We start from the raw sequence: 26630 nt of genomic DNA on the forward strand, positions 1-26630 counted from the left end.
TGTGTGTGTGTATGTACATACGTATATAGTACACAGTAGGTTGATATCAACAAAAAATTATTAAAAGTTACAATCTCTTTTCTGTCTTTTTGTTTTTTATTGTATAACATATAAGCCAAGACGTATAGAATGTTTAATTTAATCGTCCTTCTTGGTATCTGTTTTTCCTCCTCTTATTCTTCCGGTACGACGAGCAGCAATAAGACCAATCTTACGACCAGCACTGGTTCCACGTTTGACAGTAGAAGCTTTACCTATATGTTGATGGTTACCACCACCGTGAGGATGTTCAACAGGATTCATAGCAACACCACGAACCTAAAGATATTATTGTATATGATAAAAATATTTTAAATATGCATAGATTAATTTCTTTTATCAATCAACAAGAATCAGTCATAATTTATCCACAAATTATTCATTATTCAGGTTTCAAATGTCTAAACAGCATCATTGATATATATGTGCGTGCAAAAAAATACTCAAACGTTACAAAAGATCGTACCTTGGGCCAGCAATTCCTCTTGACCTTATATTTGTGATAAGCACGACCTGCTTTCAAAATCGGCTTGTCGATACGGCCACCACCGGCAACGATACCCACCATTGCTCTATTGTTAGAGGGAATAACTTTCTTGGCGCCAGAAGGAAGCTTTACTCTAGTTTTTTTGGTGTCAGGATTATGAGCAATAACAGTGGCATAATTGCCAGAAGCTCTAGCTAGACGACCTCTATCACCAGTTTTCTCTTCCAAATTACATACAATTGTACCTTCAGGCATTGTGCCTACAGGCATAACGTTACCTATTTGCAAGGTAGCTGTAAAAAGTAAATAAAATATAGTATACAATAGTAAATACAAGACAACAGAAATAAGATTTTATACCTTTCTTTCCACAATACAAGAATTGTCCTGTATACATTCCTTCTGGTGCAATAAATAATTCTTTTCGTGTCTTGAATTTATAAGGATCACGGAAATGAACGACAGCTAAGGGAGCACCACGACCAGGATCATGAATGATATCCTAAGATCAAAAAAATAATACTTAAAAATCTTTGATACAATTTTATACAATTAATTTAAAACTATATAAATAAATCTTCAGAAAGAGCCTCTAGTATTAAATCTTCATTCACATTCAGGAGTAGGTATACTAGAAATCATCATTACAGTAGCTTTCAAATTATATACATTAAACCAAACAAAACAAATGTTTGACGGAACTTATAACATGGAAAAGTAAAATTGTTAAGAAATGCAATACTAACTTTAACAACACCCTTGATATATCCATGCCTCTCGGAGAAGTCTAAAGAGCGAAGTTTCGGTGCTCCCTTCCTCCTTTTTGTATGGGATCTGAAAACAGACCCAGCTCCCTTACGCTGAGCACGAATTACTCGACCCATGGTTTAAAACCTGAAGAAAAAGAATTCAATGTTTCTATATTTCACATAAAAACATATGTATCAACGAACACATCACGCTACTTTAAGTATTGAAACGCCCTAACCTCAAATCACTAAACACTTTAACTAAATCCTTCTTTAAATATAATTGGAAAAAAAATATTGAACACAACACATGCAAAATACTTAAATACGATCAAATGTAACTTATTTATAAGCAGATGCATATTAACTTAATGAATCAAATTGGATTTCTTAAACGAAGAGAAACAAACCACGTACCGAAGGAGCCGATGCCAAATAGAGAAAGTCGTAAGCGGAAGTGTACCTATCATACTGGCGTTCACATCCAAATCGGAAGCGCGCGAAAATCTTCGTATTTTGAAAATATGATAATTAATATTGAACCTTATATACAATTTATAAAAGAGAATTAAATTTAGGTATATTTATTTCTAACAAATATTATAATAAATAATATTTATTTAATCTATTAATTCGACGTGATGAAACTTATACGTCACAATAGAAGAGTTACGACCGGAAGTAGATCGAATTCGATTTATTCAAACTCGGGTATTCAAAATGAACGGACGTATTTCAGTTCTCCTCGTAATTTTGAGTTTATTAATAACGTCATCGAAATGTTTGCGAAGGCAAAAAAGAATCGTCGGTGGTGATGCAGCAGCACAACCTCCGATAGACGATCCTGTTGTATTTGTTAATAAAAATGGACGAGATGCACGTATACTTGGCATACGAGATCAGAATAGTGGATATTATTCATTTCGAGGAATTAGATATGCTGAACCGCCGATTGGTCTACATCGTTTCCAAGTAAGTAAAGTCATTGTCTTTATAATCAATGGGTCAATATAATCAATGATAATAAAATTCACATGTTGCTAACGCGTTAATGAAATTCCATTGACCTACTCGGTCATTTTTATAAACGTATTCTCTAATAAGTCAAATTTTTTTTCGCATAGAAAAAATCTAACAAAAATATTGCGATTAATCAATAAAAATTATAAAATATAAATTAATTTCAGATGCGAAAAGATTTATTATTCTTATTATTTCAAAGAATAAATTTATAATTACGAAAGATGATATACGTTATCGAAGAAAAAATTAAAATAATGATATAAATATCTTTTTTTTATTAGAGACCCAAAGCTATTAATTTGGCGGGCGATTTAAATGCTACGACATGGGGTTCTCCTTGTCCTCAAATAAATGGCCATGTATCAAACAAAATTATTGGCTCGGAGGATTGTTTATTTCTAAATATTTTTACACCAGTACTTCCGGATGCCAGTGAAGGATATCCTGTATTAATTTGGATACACGGAGGAGGTTTTAGAAGAGGATCGGCATGTCAATATGAAATGAAGCATCTTATTAAAAAAAAAATAATCGTCGTATCTATACAGTATAGATTAGGTTCCTTAGGTGACCGAAATATATTATCAATTTATAGTAAACCAGATTAATTATATTTTGAGTATACCGTATTTGTTGATCTTTATACTACAGGATTTTTAAGTACCGGGACGAAAGATTTGCCTGGAAATAATGGATTATTTGATATGATATTGGCTGTTAATTGGATTAAAGATTACATAGAATTTTTTGGTGGAAATCCACGTAAAATTATAGCGTTCGGCCATGGGACCGGTGCAAGTTCGGCTCTTATCCTATCACTCTCGAAATTATCATCAGGTATAAATATTTCGAAATATTTTTTATCTAATATAGAAATTTGAATGTACGCAATTTGTTTCGTAGGTATGTTTAATGGTGTAATTGCTATGTCCGGTTCGATTTTATCGCATTTCGCGATCGATAAAGATCCGTTAAATACAGCTAAGTATATTGCAATTAACAATGGATGTCCAACGAGTGATACAAAAGAAATGGTACAATGTCTTCGAGAATTATCGGTTGACAAATTAATAGAGGTCGATTCTAAATTGGAATATATTCGAACTGTGCCAGGTATCATATCAAGTATATCCACTTTGTTAACCACCGGTCCTGCTATCGAAGGCAGTGATGATGAAAGGTAATTTTTTTGTATTTTAAAGTCCATAAAAAAAAAAGAGAGACTTATTACAATTATATTCTTAATATTTTTGCAAAGATCGCTTCCAAATCTCATAACTGAAACACCAGAAGAATCATTGAAGCTTGGCAATTTTCCGGATATTCCTTTGCTAACAGGAATAGTGAAGGATGAAATTGGTGGAGCGATATCTGGCGATTATAGAAACGAATTAGAAGAAAAATTACGAACAATTCCAAATTATTTATCTAAAGATTTAATTCCATCTCTACAGAAAACCGTACCAAACGTTGGAAATATGACGATGTTCGCTCCAGAAGCTTTTGAAAAGTATTTAAATATTTTTCAAAATAATAAAGTCGACAAAATGAAAAAAATAGCAGAAGTTATGGGTGATTCTTTGTTCAATGCGCCTGCTTTTCTTACGGTAAAACATTGGTCTAAAAAGGCCAAAGCATTTTTGTATAGCTTCGATTATGACGGCGAACGATGTTACGGTAAAGATTTTCTCGCAGGATTACCTATTGTCGACGCAAAACAAAGTTTAAGAGGTACTATTTAAAGTAATGATAACAAACATTATTGAAATAAACTAATGGACTATAGGACATAAACTTTACAGGTATAAATCATGGGGATGACTTGGGATACATTTTTGATCGTAACAATATAGTCGGTGAAAAACTACGGAATGTCATAGATGAAACAAATGAAATGGATGAACACGTAACAGAGATATTCACAGACATGATCTCAAATTTTGCAAGAACTGGTAAACCGAATATATCAATCAAATCGGAAAACAATACTTGGTTACCGAAAATTGTGCCAAATTTTTCTGAGAGCAATTCCTTCGTTAGTATTAGTTCTGTACCAAAAATGATGGAAAATTTTAGGTATGATTGCATTGGAATTCGATCAATAGAATAATATTTACAAAAATTGAATTCGTTAATTATTATTTCTACCATTATTAGATACTGCGAAATGGGTTTATGGACTGGTCTCTCTGGACGATTACAATCACCAACTTGTAGTTTATTTAAATCTACATCTCAAGTAGTACATAATGTTGGCACAGGTACTAAAAATGTAATAGAAAAACCCGTTGAAAAAATTGGCAATGTTGTTCCTAACATTAAACCAAGTTTTGGGTGATACTGATAATTTGTCATAGATCAATTGTATGATACATGATTATGATAAAAAATTAATATTATATAAACAATAATGTTTATTTATAAAAATTAAAAAACAGTTCTATAAAACCGTATTTAATTATCTTTTAGTTGGTCATGAAAAGAAAGTAACATTTCTTTTTCATCATCCATTAATACATCCTCCTTCTCTTCCAAACCTTCCAAATTATTATCTCCTTGTTGAAGATTGGTAGGATGATCTATCCTAGAATTTTCCTCAACATTCAATTCTGTTAATTTTATCTCCATTTTCTTTAATTGTTTATCTTCTATTTCATCAAGCATTTGATCTTTTCGTAAACTATTATGCAATTCATCTTCAACATTTCTTTCAATATTTCTTTCTTCTATAAATTGTACTTTATTTACAATACTTTTGCTTTTTTGTAAAGAGTTATCTTCCAATTTAGAAGAATCTATACTTATTGATTTTTTTACTACTTCAGCTGTAGCATTATTTCCTGAATTTAGATGCACTTTCTCATTAGCATTTAGTGTAACAATATCTATTATTTTTGATCGCTTCTTCGATGGTGCAAATTCTTCATATGATATACTTTTCTGTTCCTTCGATTCAGTAATACAAATTTCATCACGTTCATTTGATATTTCCCTAAAAAATGAATAAATTGTTTGTACAAAATTTCTGTAATTGTCATATAGCAAATAAATATAAATTTTTTCTTAAAATTACTCAGTTTTAGGCAAACATAAAGTTGGTGCAAGAGGATGTATAATTTTTTCTAATTCTGATAATGCACATCGAGCTTCTTGAACAATGTGTAAATTAGAATCATTAAGAGCCATTTCAAAAATTTGTATTGCATATTGCGTTGAAGATGCAGTTGATCCATGTGAATTTAATTGCAAATCTTTCAATATTTTTAACAGTTGTAAACGACATTGTGTTTTTTCCTTATAGAAAGTCTCTGTAGGTGAGCCAAGATAATATTCATACAAAAGTGGAATAACAATACTCTGTATGTTCTAAAATAGAGTTAATACCATAATTATAAACAACAGTTACTATAACATTTATAACAATATTCAGTAATACTTATTACTTAATCTTACTGTGTAAAGTGTTGCTTTCAAGTAAGTACTGCTGCTAAATAAAATATTTTGTAAAGTTATAAGAGCCTCTATACATAAATCCGCATCCAAACATGGATTTTTTTTAGTTGCAACTGTATTATTTAAAGTTGAACTTTTCTCATATTGACTATCTCTAAGACGTTTCAAGGCTTTCTTTGATAAATGTTTTGTTGTTCTTTGAATCTATATGAAATATTCAAATTTGTATTAAACATTTATATTTACTAACTTACACCTAACAATTTAAAATAATTTTTATGAATTTAAAAAAAAAAAACAATTTACATTCAGAAGTACACGATCTCTTTCTGGAATTATGTCTTTAAGTATAGAAGAAAGACATTCATCCATGATTGTTTCAAAGCCTGATAATGAATTGTTACTTATTAACCATAGTGAGAGACATTTGTATACAGATAATCTTATATTTTTAAATGGTTTACTGCTAGCAATTGTTTTTTGATCTTCTAACACAGTTTCTGTCCATTTTAATGTTTGATGAAATAATTGTAAAATCATGGAACCAAATGGTATTAATTCTTTTTTAAATCTAGAAATAAAAATATTAGTTTTTCACTTTTTACTATTTAATTCAACACAATGTCATAAGTATCATATATTTACCCCTCTATAAGAGCACTTAAAACATTGAATAAACTAATATGTAACTTGGGAAGAATAAGATATAATATCTGTTCTTTAAAAGAATTTTGTCTTTTCAAATTCATAGGTTTAATAGCTAAACCTCGACATAATATTCTTAGAATATCATCAGGTAACACAGAATTTTTCTCTTCGCATCCACTGTAAAAAATTATATTTTTAATAGAACATAAAAAGAAAAATGCTTTTTTCTTATTATTAAATACTTACCGTAACATAGTAGATAAGTATAAACATAAGTTCGTAAACCTTTGTTTTTGTTTAGAATAATATTCTACTATATTTTCTTCTGATATACTTGATAATTCTAATTTATCCCAAATATCTACACTTTCAATTTCTAATAGATTAGAAAAAAGACTATCCATTATATCGTGTAAACTATTGCAAATTAATGCTTGATTACATGTCCAACATGTATAAAATAATTTTGTCGGAGGTGGTTTAAAATTACGCTCTGTTGCTCTAACTAAAAGAGCAAAACATTTGGCTCCAGCTTCAGCTAAATTAGCTTGAGAAGCATCTACTTGAAGAAATATCATCTTTCTAATCAATGTCTGAAATAACAAAAAAAGATTAAAACAAATTCTACATTATCTGAAAATTTTTTTAATAGGAACATACCTGAAACCGCTCACAAACTTCAGGGTAATGATATAATAAAGTAGCAAGAAGATAATACGTAGCACCATAGTTTGTTACTGATTCTAAATTATCCAAAATATTTAAAAGCTGTTTAACATTTTGCATTGATATTTGTTTTTGTAATTCTGGAATAACTTTGCATTGTATAACTAAATTTCCAATAACTTTACAAGCTATTGTCAGATGTTGAGGATTACTATGAATATTTTCCACTACTTGAGTAGCTTTTGTTATCCATAAGATACCATATTTTGACAATGTATCTTTCGAGCATTTTGGTAAATATGCATTTAAAAGAGACAAACCATTATATCGAGTATTAGCTTGATTTAATCGAATATTAATCGTGGATATAATTGCATCATTTACTGTATTTACCTAAAAAGTACAAATATTTACAGGTCATTAGAACAATTCGTAGATTATTTTTAGAGAATTCCAAAGAGACACAAAATAAAGAGGTTAGGTCGACAAATTTTTACCTCTTCTGTTTTAAACGGTATATCATCGTCAAATGTTAATAAATCTTGCAAAAATGCATTATATTGTTTATCATCTTGTTCGAAAAAATTCAGTAACTCCACAAAATTTGCCATTTTATATAAAATTTTTCTTCGCAGAAAATCGCACTACTTCACACAACTTACACACTTATAAAAACAATTATTTACAAACGAATTAAAAGAAATATTAATAAAATATAAAGTTGCATTAAACACAATTAAAAACATAAATAGCACAATAAATTAATTAATGTGTATAATCGGAACATCCGTTTCAATAATTATATACGTAATAAACCACGTGCGATTGATTGCACGTGGGCGAAACAAAGTACGCTACGGCAACATATATTAATTTATTAGTATTTAGAATACACATGCCGACAATTGAAGTTTATATAAGGAAACAAAATCGTCAATTCTTTATCATTACTTATATTTACGATTTTCCATTGTAATAATAAAGGAATTTAATTTATTTCTGATTCATTGTTTATTCAATTTCTATCGAATTTCTATACAATTTTTTAAGGTTATATCAAAATAATTAACATATTACTAATAATATTATGCACCAATATAATCGTCCTATATATATCTTAGATACAGTTGAAAAATAATGAATTAATATGTAATTAGAGATACTTTTCCTTTTATATGATTGTGATACGTAATAGCTATACTACGGTGAGAAACACATATACATATACACACACATAATACATAAATGTACATATAAGCTCGACGACTTTAGTATGCGACTGACCCCAATCCCAAAAGGAATTATTATGTAATTTTATGGTGCACTCGATGATGACCATTTAAACACTTCTTTGACTCTCAAGGACGAATACAACGAAGTTAAATAATAGTAATTTTTCGACGTTCTCTTTGTTTACACTCGATTCGTTCCATTGTTTATCATTCTATTGTTTTCGCTGTACATATACGCCTTACATTACCTACACAATTACATTTGAAAAGGGATCTAGATTACACCAAAGACTTTGTTTGCATGACTCATCGAAGATAACACAAATTACTCATTGAAGAGACGACTTTAAAATTCATTATTAACTGATCCGCTTTTGGTAAATTATCTTTCGTCGACTTATTAATTATCTCTGTATAGAAAGAACCTAAGCACATACAAAATGTTCTCAAGTACATATGTACATATACCAGGGGATTTTCTCAATGAAGGAGATAGTCTTATCGTTACGAGGTTAGAAAAATTTTCTTAGTCGACAAGATAAATGTAATCAATTAGAGAAAACATAAATTACCTAAAAATTATCGATGTCTGATAATAATACTTGAACTTATAATTTTCTACTATAAATTTAATTCGTCGCTTATGTATAATACAGATAGGTTAATACACCGATATAAAATTTTCTGTAGAGATGGAAAATATTCGTCTTTCGCCATAATTTCATCAAATTATCGTATTACTTATGTATAACAAATTTCTATAGATATCATAACTTTATTTAGAAGTTTTCAATACGTAATCTAAATTGACGAAACATTTTTGGCATTGTTTTGATTCGAATAATATATTTCTTTCCTTAAAAACAAATATCTTTTCCAAGGACATCCTTTACTCGTACATACATATACACATAGATAATAAACGTGATCTTACGAGAGAAAACAACGTTTTGAAATGAAAAAGGGCATATATATGTGTATAGTATATATGTGCGTGTGTGTATATATATATATATATATTATAGGTAGCGAAAGGGGAGCAATGAGGATATTTCAATTATGCTCGAATGTCCATATAAGTCAGAACCGTATATACAATATGCATGGTATTGGAAGTATGTATATTTAATATCTGTATATATATATATATATATATATATATATATATATATATATATACACATATATATACACATGCTGGAAGTTGACGCCTATCGGCCATCCTCCTTCCTGGTCCGTTGGCTCTTTCTCCCTCTCTACCTCCCCCCTCCCCTTCACCACCTTTCGCGTTCTTCCGCTCATACCCCCTCCTAGCGGCATCCCCTTCTAACACTGGTTCCTTCTCGGTTCAGTTCCCCTACCAACCGGTGTCCAGTTATGTTGCCGTGGCGAACGCCGTTCGAATCGTTTCGTCGCTTGTTTTCAAGACGCGTTAAGTTACGATATCCTTCGTAACTTCTTAAGTTCTTGTACGGTATTACGTTCTGTGTCGTTAACTTCCGAACGGTCGAAGAAAACGATAGAAATATGATCGTGCCACGCGAGTGATCCAACGAAATAATCTTACATTAGTCTAGTTCGCGCGTGGTATCGAATTCGAAAGAGATAAACAGATAACGAGAGGGAGAGAGAAAGAGAGAGAGAGAGAGAGGGAGAAGCAAGAAAAGGATTTTTCATCCTGTCTAAACCTAATAGCATCACGTCGAAGTTAATCTGCAAATGAAGAGGCAGTGAGTAAATTTTAACGACGATCGTCACATTAGGAAATGGTCCTCGAATTTCCAGGTACGTGTATGCGTGCGTATGCATGTACGTGTGTGTTTATATGTATATATATATATATGTATATATATATATGTATGCGCGCGCTAGATCGAAAAAACAAGAGAACGGCGCACCTGCCATATTGGAACGCTCGATTTTCGGATGGTTACGTTCGAAATGACGTGTGTGTTTGTTTTTACTTCGTTTGTTTTATTATTCTTTATTTTTTTTCATTGTAAAAAACGAAAGATGAATAATTTTTAAACGTTTCCGCCATACGAAAATCTTTTTAATTGTTGGAGAAGAGAGCGCGGAACCCACCTTCTGACAGGTGGAATGCGGACCCCGTGTATAGCCGTGGGGCTCCACTGAGATCCTCTGGCGATCGCAGCGACGTCAGCGACTTGCTTTGGAATGCGCCTTAACCCCGCGCTTCTCTTCTCATTTTTCTTTTCTACATTTAACCGATCGGCTATGATTTCAAATCCTATTAGATTTTCTATTTTTTTTTTTTTATTATTGTCGTTATTGTTTCTTTTAGTTATCATTCTCTGACGATACATCGTTGGAATATTGTAAGATATCAGATACATTTGTTATACGTATGAAAATCTTAGTTTTTCCTTTCTTACAATTTTGTCTTATATTTAAAGGTTATATTTACATTTTCAAAATTACATTCGTATAGAAAGGATTTGTTTATTGATAGTGAAACGATTTCTATAATAAATTGATAGATTTTTAATATATGCATCTAATATATATGTATGTTAATATATATATTATATATATATTATTATTATTATTATTATTTGCATTCGTACGCGACGAACGGTATATTACGCATATATACATATATTATATGTTGTTTCATGCGAGTGATAACAAGTATATGGAAGGATTTAAAAGTATTATTAATAACAAAACTATTTCATAGATTTTTAATATGTATTGTACAATGCGTACAAGTTAAAATATATGTGTATATTTATATATATATATATATATATATATATATATATATATTTATATTTTGCACGTACAATATATCATATATATTTATATGCAGTATCATATGAGTAATATTGTTATCAATGAATTCATAAATTTTTCATAGTAAAAACATGAAAAAGTATATACGCTTTAGCACTGAAATTTTTTTACGAACGAACTGTAATAATTATCGACACAACACATTGATACACAAATGAAAGTACATTCCTACGATAGCTCCAAATAACCAAATTACGTATCATTGACAATCCTTTAATTAAATATATAAGCACAAATGCATTACGAAACAAAATTGAAGTATTTTAACTAGTCGAACTATTTCATTGAATGAATATTAATATATTTTCATTCGCCGTTTTATTACCCTCAGTAAAAAACAATACATTCTCTCGTAACAATTTTATTATAATTATATTATGTATACAACGATATAATATTCTCCATATTAGGTATCTCATCGTTATATTTACATAGAATAGAAACTATAATGTTCACTTTGTCCTGTATAATTTTCTTCAAATACTGATTATCGTTATTGCGTTGCTATCGAACGAATCCAGAAAATCTATACTTATTAAAAAGTATGCACTTCAATTTTAATATCCTAGTAGAAAATATAATTACCTATACCTAATACAGTTTTATGTAGGTATTTCCCATATATCCGGTTATCGTTAAAAAGCCTTCTCTTAATGGCAAAGAGAACGCTCATTTTATCTATTTATTTATTCATTCATTCATTCATTTATTTATTTATTTTTTCTTCTTCGGATCAATAGCAATTTCATATTGATTCGTTTAAGATTTATTTACTATTCCTCGGTTTTATTCTAATTCCTTTAAAGAAATTCACGCTCGAAATAATTTTCTATCTCTTTTTTAGTCGCACGACTTCCTTTCACCAGCTTCAATTAAAATTGTGAACCAGTTCGTTACGACTATCGATAAGGCCTTGCAGACCTTTTTTGGTCGTTTCAAGTTAACGTCCCCTTTAAGTTTTTCGCAAACTTTTCCAACGATCAATTAAAATCACTGAGTCAAACCTGATCGTGAAAGTGAAATCATGTTGATTAACATACCTTTTTAGTTTTTATTTATTTATTTATTTTATTTTGTTTGATTTTATTTTATTTCATTTTTTATCCTGTGAAATTATCCTAGGAGATTAGACTTTCGATATAAATTCAATGTGTGAACTTTTCGAAGATGTTATTTTCCTTGTAAACAAAACGAAAGAGAACATGTTCGAGCTCGGAGAAATAGAAAACAATTAATTTATTTCTCGGGCAATCGACCGAATGCTATTATTGTTAGATATACGTAACGTGACAACGTGTGGGTTATCTGGTTAATCGACTGCGTCGAGATCGATAAAACATAATCTATCTAACATGTTTTTGAGTAAATTGTCTTAATTGTTTCTATGATCGAAAACAATAAGATCTTTTGCTGAAAATATATTATCTGAATATAATTGATTCATTTCGAATTTTAAGAAATTCCTTAAATCGTATAATTAATGATAAGGATAAAGTTGTCATTTTTAGAAAAAAAAAAACGAACGTTATAATAGGATATAAATATATACACAAAATATAATTTTAATATATTAAAAAATTATTACAATCATATAAACTTGTGGAATACAAATTCTTGCTCTTGTTGTTAGATTAGAAAAAAAAATAAAAATAACGTACAATATATTATGTAAGTCGAAATGAACATTATGTAAATTTATGTGTACGGAAATCATCGTACAAGGTCAGCAAAGTTTCAAGATCAGATAAGAGCTTCATATAAATATTATCGTTATCAAATAACGACTAAAAAAAAAGCAGAAAGAGAAAAATCAGAAACAATAAATATTTACTTCATTTCTTTGCTCGTAGTTAAAATATTGTTGGCAAAATGATTGTTAGTTAACGACTATAATAAAGTGGATAAAGAAGTTATACGATCTTATGAGAGAATTCTCGAGAATCATCGTCGTCATTAATCTCTTTTCTCTTTCTCTTTCTTCTTGATTAACTACGTTCGTCAAGATCTCAGAGACGAAGGATGTTGTAGTAAATTTGACTTTCACTTGGCTGCACTGCTTTCACTTCTACGTGTTATGAGTACATACATACGTATACACACGTATGTACGTATACATATATATTACGTACATATTTATGGCATACGTAATCTTGTAAAATTTCGAAATAAAAATACCTTTCGCTGCATCGACATTCCATTGACCTTCCATCATACATTCATCTCATCGAGGAGTTGTCGTCATTCGTTTGCATCGAACGGACGGTATAATGCAAAAATATCTCGTTTATTAATCTTAATTATATGATCTATAAGGATGACAGAGTAATATCTATTTTTTTAACGTTTGTTATTTTCGTATATTTACTTTTCTTCCTTTTTTTTTATTTGTAAACTGATTGAAAGTAAATTGTTATTAGCATAAACAACGTTGAAGTACTTTGCAATTAACATAAACAATTGAAAAAAGAAAAATTTACAAAATGATCAAAGACAATTAAAAAAAGGACTTATTGTTTTTAAAAAGGGATCTTTTCCAGATAAAACATTACGTATGTATCTACATATTATTATCTAATAAATTAATATTATTTGTTCATATAAAAATAAGAGTATTATGTTACTCGCAAAATTTAATTACGCGTAACATCATCGTGTTCCTTAATTAGTCCAGATAATCGTCTTTTTACCATAGTTCGAGATACTAAAAATAGAAGCATAGTATTAGGATTAGGAAATTAGGAGAGTGAAAGATTTTCTTGAGTACTTACTCTATGTGTCCGTGAAACTCCTTTTTTAGGTTCCGACGATCGATCGAGCTATCCTGAAATAGGGTTCTCTTTCGCAATGAGTTGTATGTTACGAGTCTACGATTGTTCCGTTAGTTGGCTTATTTACAGCCTGATGAATCTTTCACCATAAAACGATGATTTTCTCGGTTGTTATTACCAACGTTACCTATAATTTTTTTTTTTCCATTTGCACGAACCTGCAGTTAATCTCTATGCACAGGATTTTGATGACTACGCGCAGTATGACAACACTAGATGTCAGATTTTAAAACTTTCAAATAGCAGAGTATTTATTATCTATCTCATAATTATTATCTGTGTTATTATAAGGCTAAATGGTTTAACTAAATCACAGGCATTAAGACTAGATAACATGTCAAAATAAAATACGACTTGGGCTAGAACAAAATTCTATGTCCGTACATTTCATGTATATATGTATGTATGTATGCATCTATATATAAAATATTACTGTGTAATTATATAAGAAATATATTTTATTACATAAGAAACATAAAATACGACTTGCGTAAAGAACAGGAATTATATAATTTATGTCATTATAATATGTAACAATCATTATTCTTTATATACATAAGATGTATATAAAATAATTATTTCATTATTCCCAACATTCGCACAATAAACTTCGTTTATCGGTCAGATATTGTCGTTATTATCAGGTAATTTTCTTTATCATTCCAGTGTACGAATGGCAATTAATAGAATGTTGATAATCGACCAACGGAAGTGATGTGTCGTTATATTTTTACGACGTACTTCGATAATTACTACTTTTACAGTAGGAGCTTTCTCCTTTCTACTTTAATTCTGTATTATCTTCACTATTACATGTAGATATGTATATAAAAATGTATATAAAAACGGACAGCGAGTTCTTTAATTAACGAATTAAACTTAATGAAAATAAGACCAACACAAAGAGAAATTTTTTCATTAAAAATTCTATAAGGCGTTTTATTAAGTCCGTTTTGTTGCATAAAAATCGCAAAAAAAAAATAGAATGCATAAAGATCGACATAAATCCTATACTTTCAAATTCTTAGGACGCTCTGTATTAATATATACCGAGAGAGCAAAAAAAGAGGAACGACATATAAATGTTCGAAAGTTTATTTTTATCGGCTTAAAAAATTACGACTTGGAATTAGTCGATTAGAATTTTATTATCAAGTATTGTAAAATTTTTTTTACATTTTTTGTAGAATTTATACATCATCAACGAAGTTACAATCGCAATTTTTTGAAGTTTAATGAAGCTGATGTAGCATTATTAATATTAATTATTAGATAATAATAATAAAATAATGATTATTATACGTCGATATCGAATTTATCTAAATTATATTTAGCCAATGAGATGCATGACGTTAGTAGTGTAATCTTTAAAAAATCAGGATAGCTCTGTGCACAGTTATAAACTTGGAACATGTTATCATCGTTATTTACATATCCAATGATCGTTACAGTACATTTAGTCGAAAGACCAAAGTGAGAAGTATTAACTTAAATATGCGTAACTTAAAAACAGCTATGCGACGAAAAATGTTAATATTATGCATCCTATAAGTGGGAGAGGGTGGGGGAATACATATATTAGACACGAACGTTTGGTGTTCTTCATTCAAAGATATTATCCTTTGAAAACGTTTGTCTAAAAATTCTCTCGAGGTCTCTCTTGAACTCAGAAGATTGCCAGAAGTCACGAAAAGGCCTCGAATACCTTGTCACAACTTACTATTATGCAGGGTAGTTCAAAATAAGTGGAAGCGATATAAATACATCTGAGTTGTTTGTAATTCTAATCATTTTATATATATATATATATATATATATATATATTTATACATATATAAAGATATTTAGGTGGCTCATTTTAAGCGAAACTTTCTCTCTCTGTGTGTGTGTGTGTGTGTGTGTGTGTGTGTGTGTGTATACATACATATACATATTATTGTTTATTCGTATAATTTAAATATACAAACATAATTTGTCAATTTTCGAAAAATCTCATGAATTAATTTCTATCAATAATTTTTTCTTTGTATAATAATAACTGTAGTATATATCTCGTTTAGGAAAATCATTATGCAAATGATTCACAATAATATTATCATAACTAGTTTACAATATCTCATGTTATTATTCAGAAACCTTATAAGAAATTCGATAAATTTTTATATTTAAAAATTTCGATACACGCGAGTAGTGTTATCAACTACTTGGAATATTCTAATTCTTGAGGATACAAAGTCCTCATTACTTTCAGTGGACAGTGTAAGGTCTTGCTCTGACATTTCCGAGACCTTTCAATTTGTTTAATCACCGCCACGGGTCAATTTGATTAGACTTGCTTGCACAGCACACACATGCATACATACACATAGACAGAGGATTTCGTCCTTTTGTTATCTCTTGTTTTATACAGCTGCATATTTCACCTTTCCAATTTCAAATGATTCATAAGGCACACACACTATATGCATATTATATTATTAATTTACAATTAGGTGCGATGAGATAATAACAACGGCAGAGGAAACGTTTATGATAGATAACTATATACGTCAAGTATACTTTCTGTTAATTATACAATCCTATTCTAAAGTTTGAAACAATCTGGAAACTTCCGATAAATTATTCATACGATTAAAGTTTGATAATCTCTGTGGCAATATTTGACGAAAAGTTTGTCTCTTTTCAATTAGAATAATCTCAAACTTTATAAACAAAAACTTAGACTCTAAAAAAAAAGCTCAATTTATCGAAATAAACGATTAAAGGAATTAAAATAAAACGATAATTACATAATTCCAAGTGTAAAAAATCAGGAAATAAAATTAAGAAAACTTAGTCGATGAAATAGTTGTTGTATCCTGAAGGTTAAAACCTTTAAACGTAATGACCTTATTGGTGATAGAAAAAATATTACTCATATTATTATTAAAAACGATATACTTATATAATCAGAAATATTATTGTTTGGTATAAATAATGTAAATACAACGTTGGCAAGGTCGAGATCATTCACCTAATCCTAGTTATGTGACGATCACTGAATTCGATGAGACATCGGTTGGCTCGCAAGAGTGTATGCGTACACATATATGTATATGACTTTACAACGACGACCCGTGACCGATGAAGGACGAGTCATACAGGGCGACTAGAAACTATATGCAGAGAAAATCGTAAATTACACGGCGCTCGATTAAAGCCGACGCCATTTGAAACGGAGAATTATGCCGAGCGAGCACTGGGGACTGCCGTCGCTAACTGTTTCATGCTCTCTCTGTCGTTCTCAAAAGAAAAAGAGATAGAGATGGTGAGAGAGAGTTAGAAGGAGAGAGCGAGAGAGAGAGAGAGAGAGAGTCAGAGAGACACAGGGAGAGAGATAGAGAAAGATAGAGATAGGAGAGAGAGAGAGGATACACTGTCATGGTCAAAGAGATACGTGCAGGAAAATATACGAGTTGCGCTTGGAAGAGGAATAGATCGTGGCTGAGTCGTTGCACGTTCCTAGTTACGAATATATTCGTATCTTTTTTCTCTTCTTTTTTTTTTCTTTTTTCCTTTTTATTTCTCTTTTTTAACCACAACCACAGGGAGTGTCTTATTCCTATTTCTTTTTCTTCCGTCTTTTTTCTGTTACATGCTAATCGTTGATTTCTAAAGTTAAAAAAGAATGTATAATGTTAGATATATATTTATCATATCCGTATAATTTATTCATGTAACTTAATATGTATTTTATATGCCGATATTTTATATGCCGATTAATAGATTTATAGATAAATTAAAATTTTTAAGAAGGCAGACCGTTCAAATTTTATTCATTATAGAAAATATCAAAATTAAAATATAGAAGGTAGAAAGTAATTCGTTAGACATAGTAAAAAGAAACGCAAAGTATGAAGAAAGAAAGAATTTTTATTAATGATTAAAATTACCGATAAAACTAGAATAAAAAAATTTTCAGGATGTTTACAAAAGCGATGAGATAAGAGAATAGAACATTCGTAGATAAAATTTCTTCCTCGATTATACAGTCTCGTGTATATATATGTGAATATCGATAGAAGACATAATTAATTGTTGGAATATGTTTGTTTCTATTTGTTAGTATCATCATTATGTCATATAATTCCTCTTGTATACGTATAAAGTTTGTTACATGTAATTGTAAATTAGAAAATGATTGTTAGATTTTGATGGTTAAAATTTTTTACAATTCTTTTACGAGTTTCACAAAATCAAGAAATCGGATAAGAGCGCTACTTTACAAAATGGAGAAAACGAATATTTTCTAATTTAACATTCAAGGTACGCGCGCAACGTTATCCTTCCTGCATGCAATATTCACCATCCCGTGATATTTCAAGCGCAACCGAGTGCACTTCGAGTGCGTATCACGCGATTTCGAGATTTTGCAATAATGCCTGTATTAGCGCTAGGCTCCTGCAAACGTTGTCGACATGCATAGGCACGAATGCATTAAACGATCGTTTCGACTGTAATCTTCGATGTAATTACGAAGAAAAAAAAGTGATCTTTTAGATTGTGTAGCACATTAGAGAACTCGTCAAAGATCAAACGTGTCTTTTTTTCTTTGAAAAATCTTAAAGAAATAAAAATCTGGAATCATTTCCTCTTTGATGTAATCAACGATATATTATTTAGATATACAGCGTGATTATGTACAATTTTATGATGTTGTAAAATCTTTATTGGTCAGTTTAAAACAATGACATTAATGACATTTCACAGAAAAAATGTTAAAGTTTTACCTTAAAGTCACGAACGTTTGATATGAGAGCCTTTTGTTGTTTACGTTCAGACAATAATTCAGCTCTAGTCGTGAACGGTAAATCATGTCTGCATCAATTGCTAGAATTGCAGTGTGAATTCTCGCCTTATGTTCATCGAGATTGAAGATTCTAGTCTCGTATACAAGATCATTAATGAAGCCCTAAAGGAAGTTGTCACGAAGTGTAATGTTCGGTGATCTTGGTTAGTTATTGGATGGACCTTCTACAATCAATCTAGCAACCAGGAAACTTATCAAACAGTTTCCATATCAAACGTTTGTGCTTTTGAGATAAAACTTTGATATTTGATCTCATTAATGTTATTGTTTCAATTTGTCTAAAAAAAGAAAGAATATTTATTTTTTTAGTTAAAAAAAAAATTTTTTGACCCTATATAAATTTTGAATAAAAATCGAATGCATGTAAATGTATGTAATAAGTAAGTAAATCATAAAGATACATGAAAGAATAGAGATAAGAAACGAATTTATCTACCGTAAAATTGAGCCCTGATATAACTATAATATCGCGTAATAATAATATCATGAAAACACGTATACGTGTGGTAATTCTGATGGCATTATTATACGTTCGTTTAATACTTATTTGAAAAAAAAAAAAGAAAAAAAAATCAAATTACGGACAACATTTTGTAGTACATACATTATAATATTAAACAAAAAAAGAAAATTATGCAAATTATTAGGAAGAAAGTTAGTAGTCGTTTAAACAATGTTAATCTCTGAAACATTAAGCGGCTGTGATTGTAAAAAGATACGACGTCTAATCCGCGAAAAGGAATGTGTTAAAATGAGTAATTACGTCAAGATGTAACATAATTTTTTTTGTACATTATTACGTTTTCTCGGTATGATGCATTCCTGTAAACATTACCACCACTCTCCTTTACAACGTAGTTTGTTGTTACATAATCCAGCACTAACATTCATACACGAACGTATTAGATACTTGAATTCTTTCTCGTTACCTTTTTGTGAACGTCTTTTCTAATTCCACACAAGATTTTTTACGTGGTTCAAAGGTAACCAAATTTCTCATTTATCTTGTCATTTTTTTTAAACGTTTTATCATCAACAAAACGACAATGATTATCCTTATAGAAAGATCCTGTCTCTATAATTGCTTCTGATATTAACGTATAGATTTTTGCATGAACTTCGTCCATTATCTTTCATTATCTTTTTCTTTTTTCTTCTTTATTTCTTTTCTTCTTTTTTTTTTATTTTTTTACAGGATAATTCAATGTCATTTTTTTTTTACTTTAATGGATTGTACCCTTATCATATTTAACTTATAATTACTGTTTTAAAAAAGTCATACATACTTCAGAAAAAATCGGAGTAAAATCAGATAATATCATTGCAAAGAAGTCATTGTACAGTACAGTACACAACACTTTTTTACTATTACAATTGTCATGCAACGTCATTATTACAACAAGAAAGATTTTACTCTCTATCTTTTTTCAATATTTATCTCTAGTACCACAGTTTTTATATATTAACGAACGTATTAACCGATTACTAGTAATAAACATTACACGAAGTTTCTGATTCATATTTTTATCAATAGTTTTTATAATGATTTCAAGAAATTATAAGATCGTATTATTTTTATATTTATCATTATTTTCTTATTTCGTACTTGTACTTATATATATATTGTAGAAAAAGAGAGAGACAGAAAGGGAGTGAAAGAGAGAGAGAAGAGAAAGAGAAAGAGAGAGAGAGAGAGAGAGAGAGAAAGAGAGAGAGAGAGAGAGAGAGAGAGAGAGAGAGAAATAAACGTATCTTACAATTAGGTGAAGAGAAACTGTGATGTAGGGAGCGTGTAAAGTAGCTAGCAGCGGGTGTCGAACCGGCGTCGAGCGCATCGACCAATCAAGTTTCGAGTAGTTAGGCGCCGTCTGTAGTCAGACGACGAGTCACCCCCCACTCCTTTTCTCGCTCACCACTACCCTGGCAGAGCCGACGAGTAGGCTCGTCAGTCAGCGCACGACCGTAGAGTAAGTAGGACGTGTTTTGTTCAGAGGAGCTTTCATTCTTCGTTGTTTTTCAAATCACCGAGGACATTAGCTTTACGCGTCAAGCTTTACTACGTGTTTTTCTTCGTCCATTGTATAATATCACACGACAAAGGAATAGACAATCGTCAATCGTCAAGAGAAATCTCCATCGTCCATAATCGAACGTTCTTTCAAGCGTTCGATCAATGCGAATGGCTGGCTGGTCATCTGTCAAACTCACCCAGGAGATACAGGTAAAGAAAATTACTTTGCATTTTTTTTGTTTCCTTTTAATTCGTATCTTTATTAAATTACAAAATAGCGTATTACATTATACGATTGATAAGCCGTTCTTTTTTTTTTTTACTACGCGAGTGAAACAGCGAGTGTTATATTTTCAACGATGCTCATCGCAAATTGTAATCTTTTTTTTTTCTCTTCTCTTGCGTCATATTTATTATCCTCTTATGTTATATTAAGTTAAGAACGATGATCGTTAAGCTCGAATTGCGTTTCTACCATGTATCACGAGAAAAATCAATGATTCCACGTTAAAGATAAAAGAGGGTAAAATTATTATCGAAAAGGAAGCTGTGCGTTTTCCCCAAGACCATCCATCGATCGAATTTAATAGAGACGATATGACGTAACGTTTTATTATCTCCTTCCTGCTGCTGAAATGACACCTTCATCGCGGGACTTCATCGCCTTCCCTGTTTTCAAACACGTTCCAGAGAGTTACTCGTTGTTTTTTTTACTTTTGTTTTTATTTTTATTTTTTTGTTATTACCGTTTATAATATCGTTAAATTATTGATTTACCGGAACGAACAGAAACGTAGTTGAACGCAATAAACTCTCTCGAGCACAAATCGGATGTTGACTTTTCTACGGGAAACGGTATTCCCGTTTGTTGATTCATTCCTTTTCCATGAGAGAACTTCCTTTAATTTCTCTTTTACAAGCACGTATGTAGCTATAAACGCCTAATTTAATCACGCCGTCGTTATGAAATATTACATTAAGATATTCGGAAATCAATGTTTATTTTGTATACCATTTACCGTAACAATGAAATTTCAAGAAATATCTTATATCACGAAATTTTCAGAACAAATACTCTCTCTTTCTCTCGACTTTTTTTTAAAGAAATATTCTATATAATTCGAAGCTATATTCGCGAGTAAATTTTTGTAAATTTTCGAGGAAGCGAACGAAGTATTCGTTGTGGGACATTAGAAACGAACGTATACATGAAAAAATAAATAAACAAACAAATTCGATCAACTTATGCCAATTTTCTGTGAATAATTATATATGTATATATAGGTGTATAATATTATAGAATATCAGATTTAAAATTGAAATTAGAGTTAGAATTAGAAATACGTGTGATACCGTACGATGATGCGTCAAGTTTAGATGGTAGGAAAATATCATCCCCGGTGTTAGAAACGAGCAGCCAGTTGGGATTCTTGATTACCGTCGGCTTTTGTGTGTGCGCACGAATAGCACGTAGATCATTTGTCGGTATTTGCGACGCGTCTGGCAAGGTTAAAGCATCGTCAATCCTCTCCACGAGTCTACGCTTCGCGATGCCTCGTAAATAATGCCGGTCCTTTTCTTTTTCTTTTTTTTTCTTATTTTCTCTCTTTACTTTTTTATTTTTTTTTATTATGCTCGCGAACATAGCACAACATAAGCATGTACGTGTATATGTATCTACAGATATCTGTGTACAGGTAACATACACGATATCTGTTGCCTTTCGAGAGTATATCAGCGAGGGCAATTACTAGTTACACGTGCCAATAGTCGGTACAAAACTTAGTTCCCTAGTTTGATTTATAATCATTAAATGGTTCGAGAAAACTGTGGCAAATTTTCTGAATCTCTCTTGCGTGAAATCAAAGAACTCGGGTTAGTAGTTAAAGAAACTTTTCTGATCAATTTCGTTCATCGAATACGTACCTTCTTTCTTCAGTTTCTTTCTTTCTTTCTTTTAACGTTTTAATTATATCGTAAAAAAAATATTGTTTCAATTAGGTATCCTTTAGGTATATTCGATATTGAAATTAATAATCTTTTTTTTTTTCTTTTTTCTTTTTACTTGCGATATATACGTACGTCGCATAATAACATCGATGAAAGTTAGTTTCCTTTGCGGCAATAGCATAAATTTAACATTAAATTGTACGTTTAATAGTCCTTTGAAATATAGAATGAAGTGTATCGAAGGACGCCATCAAATAGTTAGATACCGTTATGCCTTTCGGCTAGAAATTATAAATATATGTATTTGAAGATATCTATGGTTATTCCTTGTATGTCTTACCTCTATGTATGCTAAGAAGAGACACACGAGTGAAATACTATTTAAAAGTCTTGCGATCGACCGAAATGAGAAAGTTGCTTGGACATTCCTATGCTGTACTGGTGTTAGTAATTCAATGTAGTAATACAATCACGAGTATTACATTTACAATTAGAAATATTAGAAATCTTACAATTAATATTGCGTCTTTTACATCTCATCGCTCAAAACTTATAAAATATGTTATTGGAATTCGAAGAAACTTTTTTAATATCGAATTGATTTTATATATCTGATTAGCTAATAACAGTAAATTTATTTTTAATTATTATACAGAGTAGATCAAACGTTCTTGGATCCTTTCGATTCGCTTAAAATCGATTACTCATTTTCATGGACTAATATTGTTTTCAGAAAACTTGTAAGATTACGAGCGTAAGAAATTACTTCGTATTACAAAATAAAATAGCGTTTGAAAGATTTCGAAGGACTCTCAGGAGATCTTTAATAATACATACTTTCACAGCTTGTCCGATTGCAAAATAAAATAATATCAGTAATATCAATCGATTGAAAAGTTTCAAAAGAGACTCGATCGAATTGCTCATCGTAAAAAAAAAAAAGAAATACAATCGTTTATTTCGTACTGCAAATTCGATTGACGGAAGCGTCGACAGCATTAGAAAAGTCGGTGCGTGTCTTTCGCAATGAGAAGAAGAGGCGCGTTACCGCAACGAGTAACCGTTACACCGTCGAGACGAAACGAAATGCAAAGGAAACGTGCGTAAGAGGAATATATATATGTGTATATGTATATATGCGTATATGTATATATATATATGAATAAATATCATGTGTGTGTATATATATGTATATACTTATATATCGTATTGCCACGCTTCGAAGCAAGCAAGCGCGCGAGCGAGCTATGCTCGTAAAGTCAAGTTTACGGTAGACTGGCAACAAGATAAGGACTTCGCATACAACGGTTATGCCCGCTATTTCTCACGCAAATCTTTTCGATATAGACGAGAAAGCATCAACCCTTAAGGTCGGCGAAGAAAATTTCGAAGAAAATAAAGTTGAAAGGCAAAAAATTAGGAAGAAAAAAAGAAATTTATACGAAGTAAAGTTATAACTTCACGTTATCTTATCGACAAATTTTATTTCATAGAAATTAACTTTGAAATAAGTACTTAGATGCGAACGTTATGAGCTTTTATTGAGATCAAATGGCGTACAGATCGTTAAATAATATTTATCAGTTAAACCTGGAGGTTCACGATATCATTCGTAGGTGTTTAATATAATTAGAGTTTTTTTTTTTTTTTGTTAATATATACACATACATATTGATATCTATACTCATCTCGATAAAATTATTTTTATTAACATTTATTTATTTTTTTCTTTTTTCTTTGAAATCTCGAAGAAAGTTGATTTTCTTATTAAAGTGAAAGAGAAAGGATATTGACTTAGAACTAACATGTGATTCTCTTTGTCAAATTATGTTCCCGAGATTTCATGAAATTTTGTGAAGAGACAAAGAAGTATGTATTTTTCTTCTTTTTTTTTTTCGGGAACGTTAATTGACGTGCACTAATTCTCTCATTAAAAATGCATTGGGTACGTTAGAAAGTTTTGTGTGCGAATGTAAAAGTTTCGTTATAGTGCACTCTCGTAATGATAGTAGGGCATATATGTCAGAAAGTACACGTTCGTCTATATGTATTAGAAAAAGAAACGAGAAAGGAAGAAGGTTGTTGGTTTTTTGTGTATGTGTATACATACGTGTGTGCGCGTATCTATCTATTTGTATTTACTAGTAAGGAAAAAGAAAAGATTCTCCGAAGAAATATGTTGCAAGTAGAATGGCAAATTACGCATTCATTTTCTCTTTCTCACTATCTTTGGAGATATACACTTTAGAAATTAGTTTCGTATTTTCGATCATTACTTCCTTTTGATATCTTTATAAAATCATTTTTGTAGTCTTTTTCTTTATTTTCCTTTTTTTTTAGCTTTATCTAAAATAGCCATTAATAAATACTCTGTTCTATGCTCGCTCGTAATTCGAAGTTCGTACAGTTACCCTTTCGTTTACCGTTACGTTACATCACTCGCATGCATACGCATACATAAATATGTCTATCAGAGTTATTACACGCTGGTAGTTAGTGACGAAGTAGAATTAGACATAGATTTGCTCGAGAAAATTGTGGAGACTTTATTATGCGTAATGAATACTTTGATGTTAAAGAGTACGATGAACATTGTACTATACGATTATAGTTATAGAAATATTTGAATGATATATATTTTTTTTTTTTTCTAAATCGAATAACTCTTTTTGTAACTAACATAGTAAACATAAAATATTCTTTTATATATTTTATAAATAGATATAGAGAAATTATGTCAAGTATGTGAAAACTAAAAGAAAAGATTTTTTATGGACAATTTTTATATAGATAATCTATATAAAAAAGAAAAAAAAAATAAAAAACGTGATCAGTTTTAGTGGCCAAATATTTTTATAACCGATAGTAACGCATGTTAGTATCGTCGCCGTCATGGTCTTCATATTAACGAGTAGCAAGTTTGCATATCAAGTCGGCGAATGTTCTTTAATCCGATACTTCTCCGATCAATTTAATAGAGAAGTAGTTCTCTCTCAGCATGTATTATAGATAGCGAGGAAGCTCGATGAAGATCAGAGTAGTTTCATCGGCGACTTTGAATTACGAATTATTTTCCCGGGGCGAACGATCGACTTGTTAAGTATCGACTTCATCACGCGTTAACTCAACTTGCACGTTGCTTGCAATTTACGATTTTCTTTTTTCTTTTTTCTTTTTTCTTTTTTTCCCCATAATTATATTTTTACACGTGACGTTGTACTTCTATCGAGTCACGGTTAAAGAAAAATTACATTGGATGATATAGAAATTAGATCTCATTGGAAAAATTTCCATTTTTTCTTCTCTCGATCTTTTGTTTTTGTTTCTGTTTTCTTTTTGTTTTCTTTTACTTCGTCTTCATTTTCATATGCTTCGTCATCGTTTCTTTCCTACAATTTTCTTTTAAAAACACTATTAGTACCAATTAAATAAAACGATGTTGCATGCAAAATGATTCGAGAGACAGAAAATTATAGAATGCTGAGTACTAATTCATTTGCTCTCTATCACCCTCATTTTTGTTTACATAAAAAACGCATTATCAGGATCTACGCGATCAATCGTTTAAACTTTGACGTTTCTATTTACATCAATTTTTATTTGTAATGCTGATAATAAAAAACAAGTAAAATACTAAATTTTTCTTATAATCATAATAAAAGGATATTCTATTCTTTATATATGTATATATATATATATTTTTTTTCTTGTTTTCTAACGATCAAATGTTAATCCGATCGATCTTTTCACATAAAGTTATATAAAAACTTTAGGATGCACCTGTTATTATTTATACGATATATAATATATATATATATATATATTAACATATAAATATCAGGTCAAAAAGATTCCCTTGAAGCTTAGCAACACGCATG

The 26630-nt window shown here is 30.4% G+C and overlaps 4 protein-coding genes across 7 annotated transcripts in view; 2 read left to right on the forward strand and 2 right to left on the reverse strand.

Moving 5' to 3' along the window:
* Nucleotides 1-73: 73 nt before the first annotated feature.
* LOC127065276 (60S ribosomal protein L8) lies at nt 74-1768 on the reverse strand. The gene is made up of 5 exons (XM_050997376.1): nt 1693-1768; nt 1273-1420; nt 887-1028; nt 506-819; nt 74-318 (listed from the first exon to the last, which is right to left on the reverse strand). The coding sequence occupies exons 2-5, from the start codon at nt 1408-1410 to the stop codon at nt 139-141; spliced, it is 774 nt and encodes a 257-aa protein (XP_050853333.1). The 5' UTR covers nt 1411-1420; nt 1693-1768; the 3' UTR covers nt 74-138.
* Nucleotides 1769-1957: 189 nt separating this feature from the next.
* LOC127065270 (esterase E4-like) lies at nt 1958-4761 on the forward strand. Its single transcript, XM_050997364.1, has 7 exons — nt 1958-2247; nt 2580-2865; nt 2950-3135; nt 3202-3478; nt 3557-4029; nt 4101-4374; nt 4456-4761. Exons 1-7 carry the CDS (start codon nt 1996-1998, stop codon nt 4634-4636), a joined length of 1929 nt encoding a protein of 642 aa, XP_050853321.1. The 5' UTR covers nt 1958-1995; the 3' UTR covers nt 4637-4761.
* Nucleotides 4737-7947, reverse strand: LOC127065268 (proline-, glutamic acid- and leucine-rich protein 1-like). Its single transcript, XM_050997362.1, has 8 exons — nt 7563-7947; nt 7060-7458; nt 6646-6992; nt 6397-6576; nt 6058-6322; nt 5752-5955; nt 5372-5664; nt 4737-5290 (listed from the first exon to the last, which is right to left on the reverse strand). Exons 1-8 carry the CDS (start codon nt 7674-7676, stop codon nt 4753-4755), a joined length of 2340 nt encoding a protein of 779 aa, XP_050853319.1. The 5' UTR covers nt 7677-7947; the 3' UTR covers nt 4737-4752.
* Nucleotides 7948-9651: 1704 nt separating this feature from the next.
* Nucleotides 9652-26630, forward strand: part of LOC127065363 (uncharacterized) — a 51093-nt gene continuing 34114 nt past the window's right edge. For 2 of the 4 annotated variants that reach the window (XM_050997561.1, XM_050997557.1), the window contains exon 1: nt 20680-21012. The gene's annotated coding sequence lies outside the window, so the exon portion shown is untranslated. Of the gene's footprint in view, nt 10083-20679; nt 21013-26630 lie in introns of those variants that run through there. The other 2 variants (XM_050997558.1, XM_050997563.1) reach the window with 2 other exon arrangements.

Source organism: Vespula vulgaris, chromosome 7 (genome assembly GCF_905475345.1).
Source record: "Vespula vulgaris chromosome 7, iyVesVulg1.1, whole genome shotgun sequence".
Taxonomy (NCBI): Eukaryota; Metazoa; Arthropoda; class Insecta; order Hymenoptera; family Vespidae; genus Vespula; species Vespula vulgaris.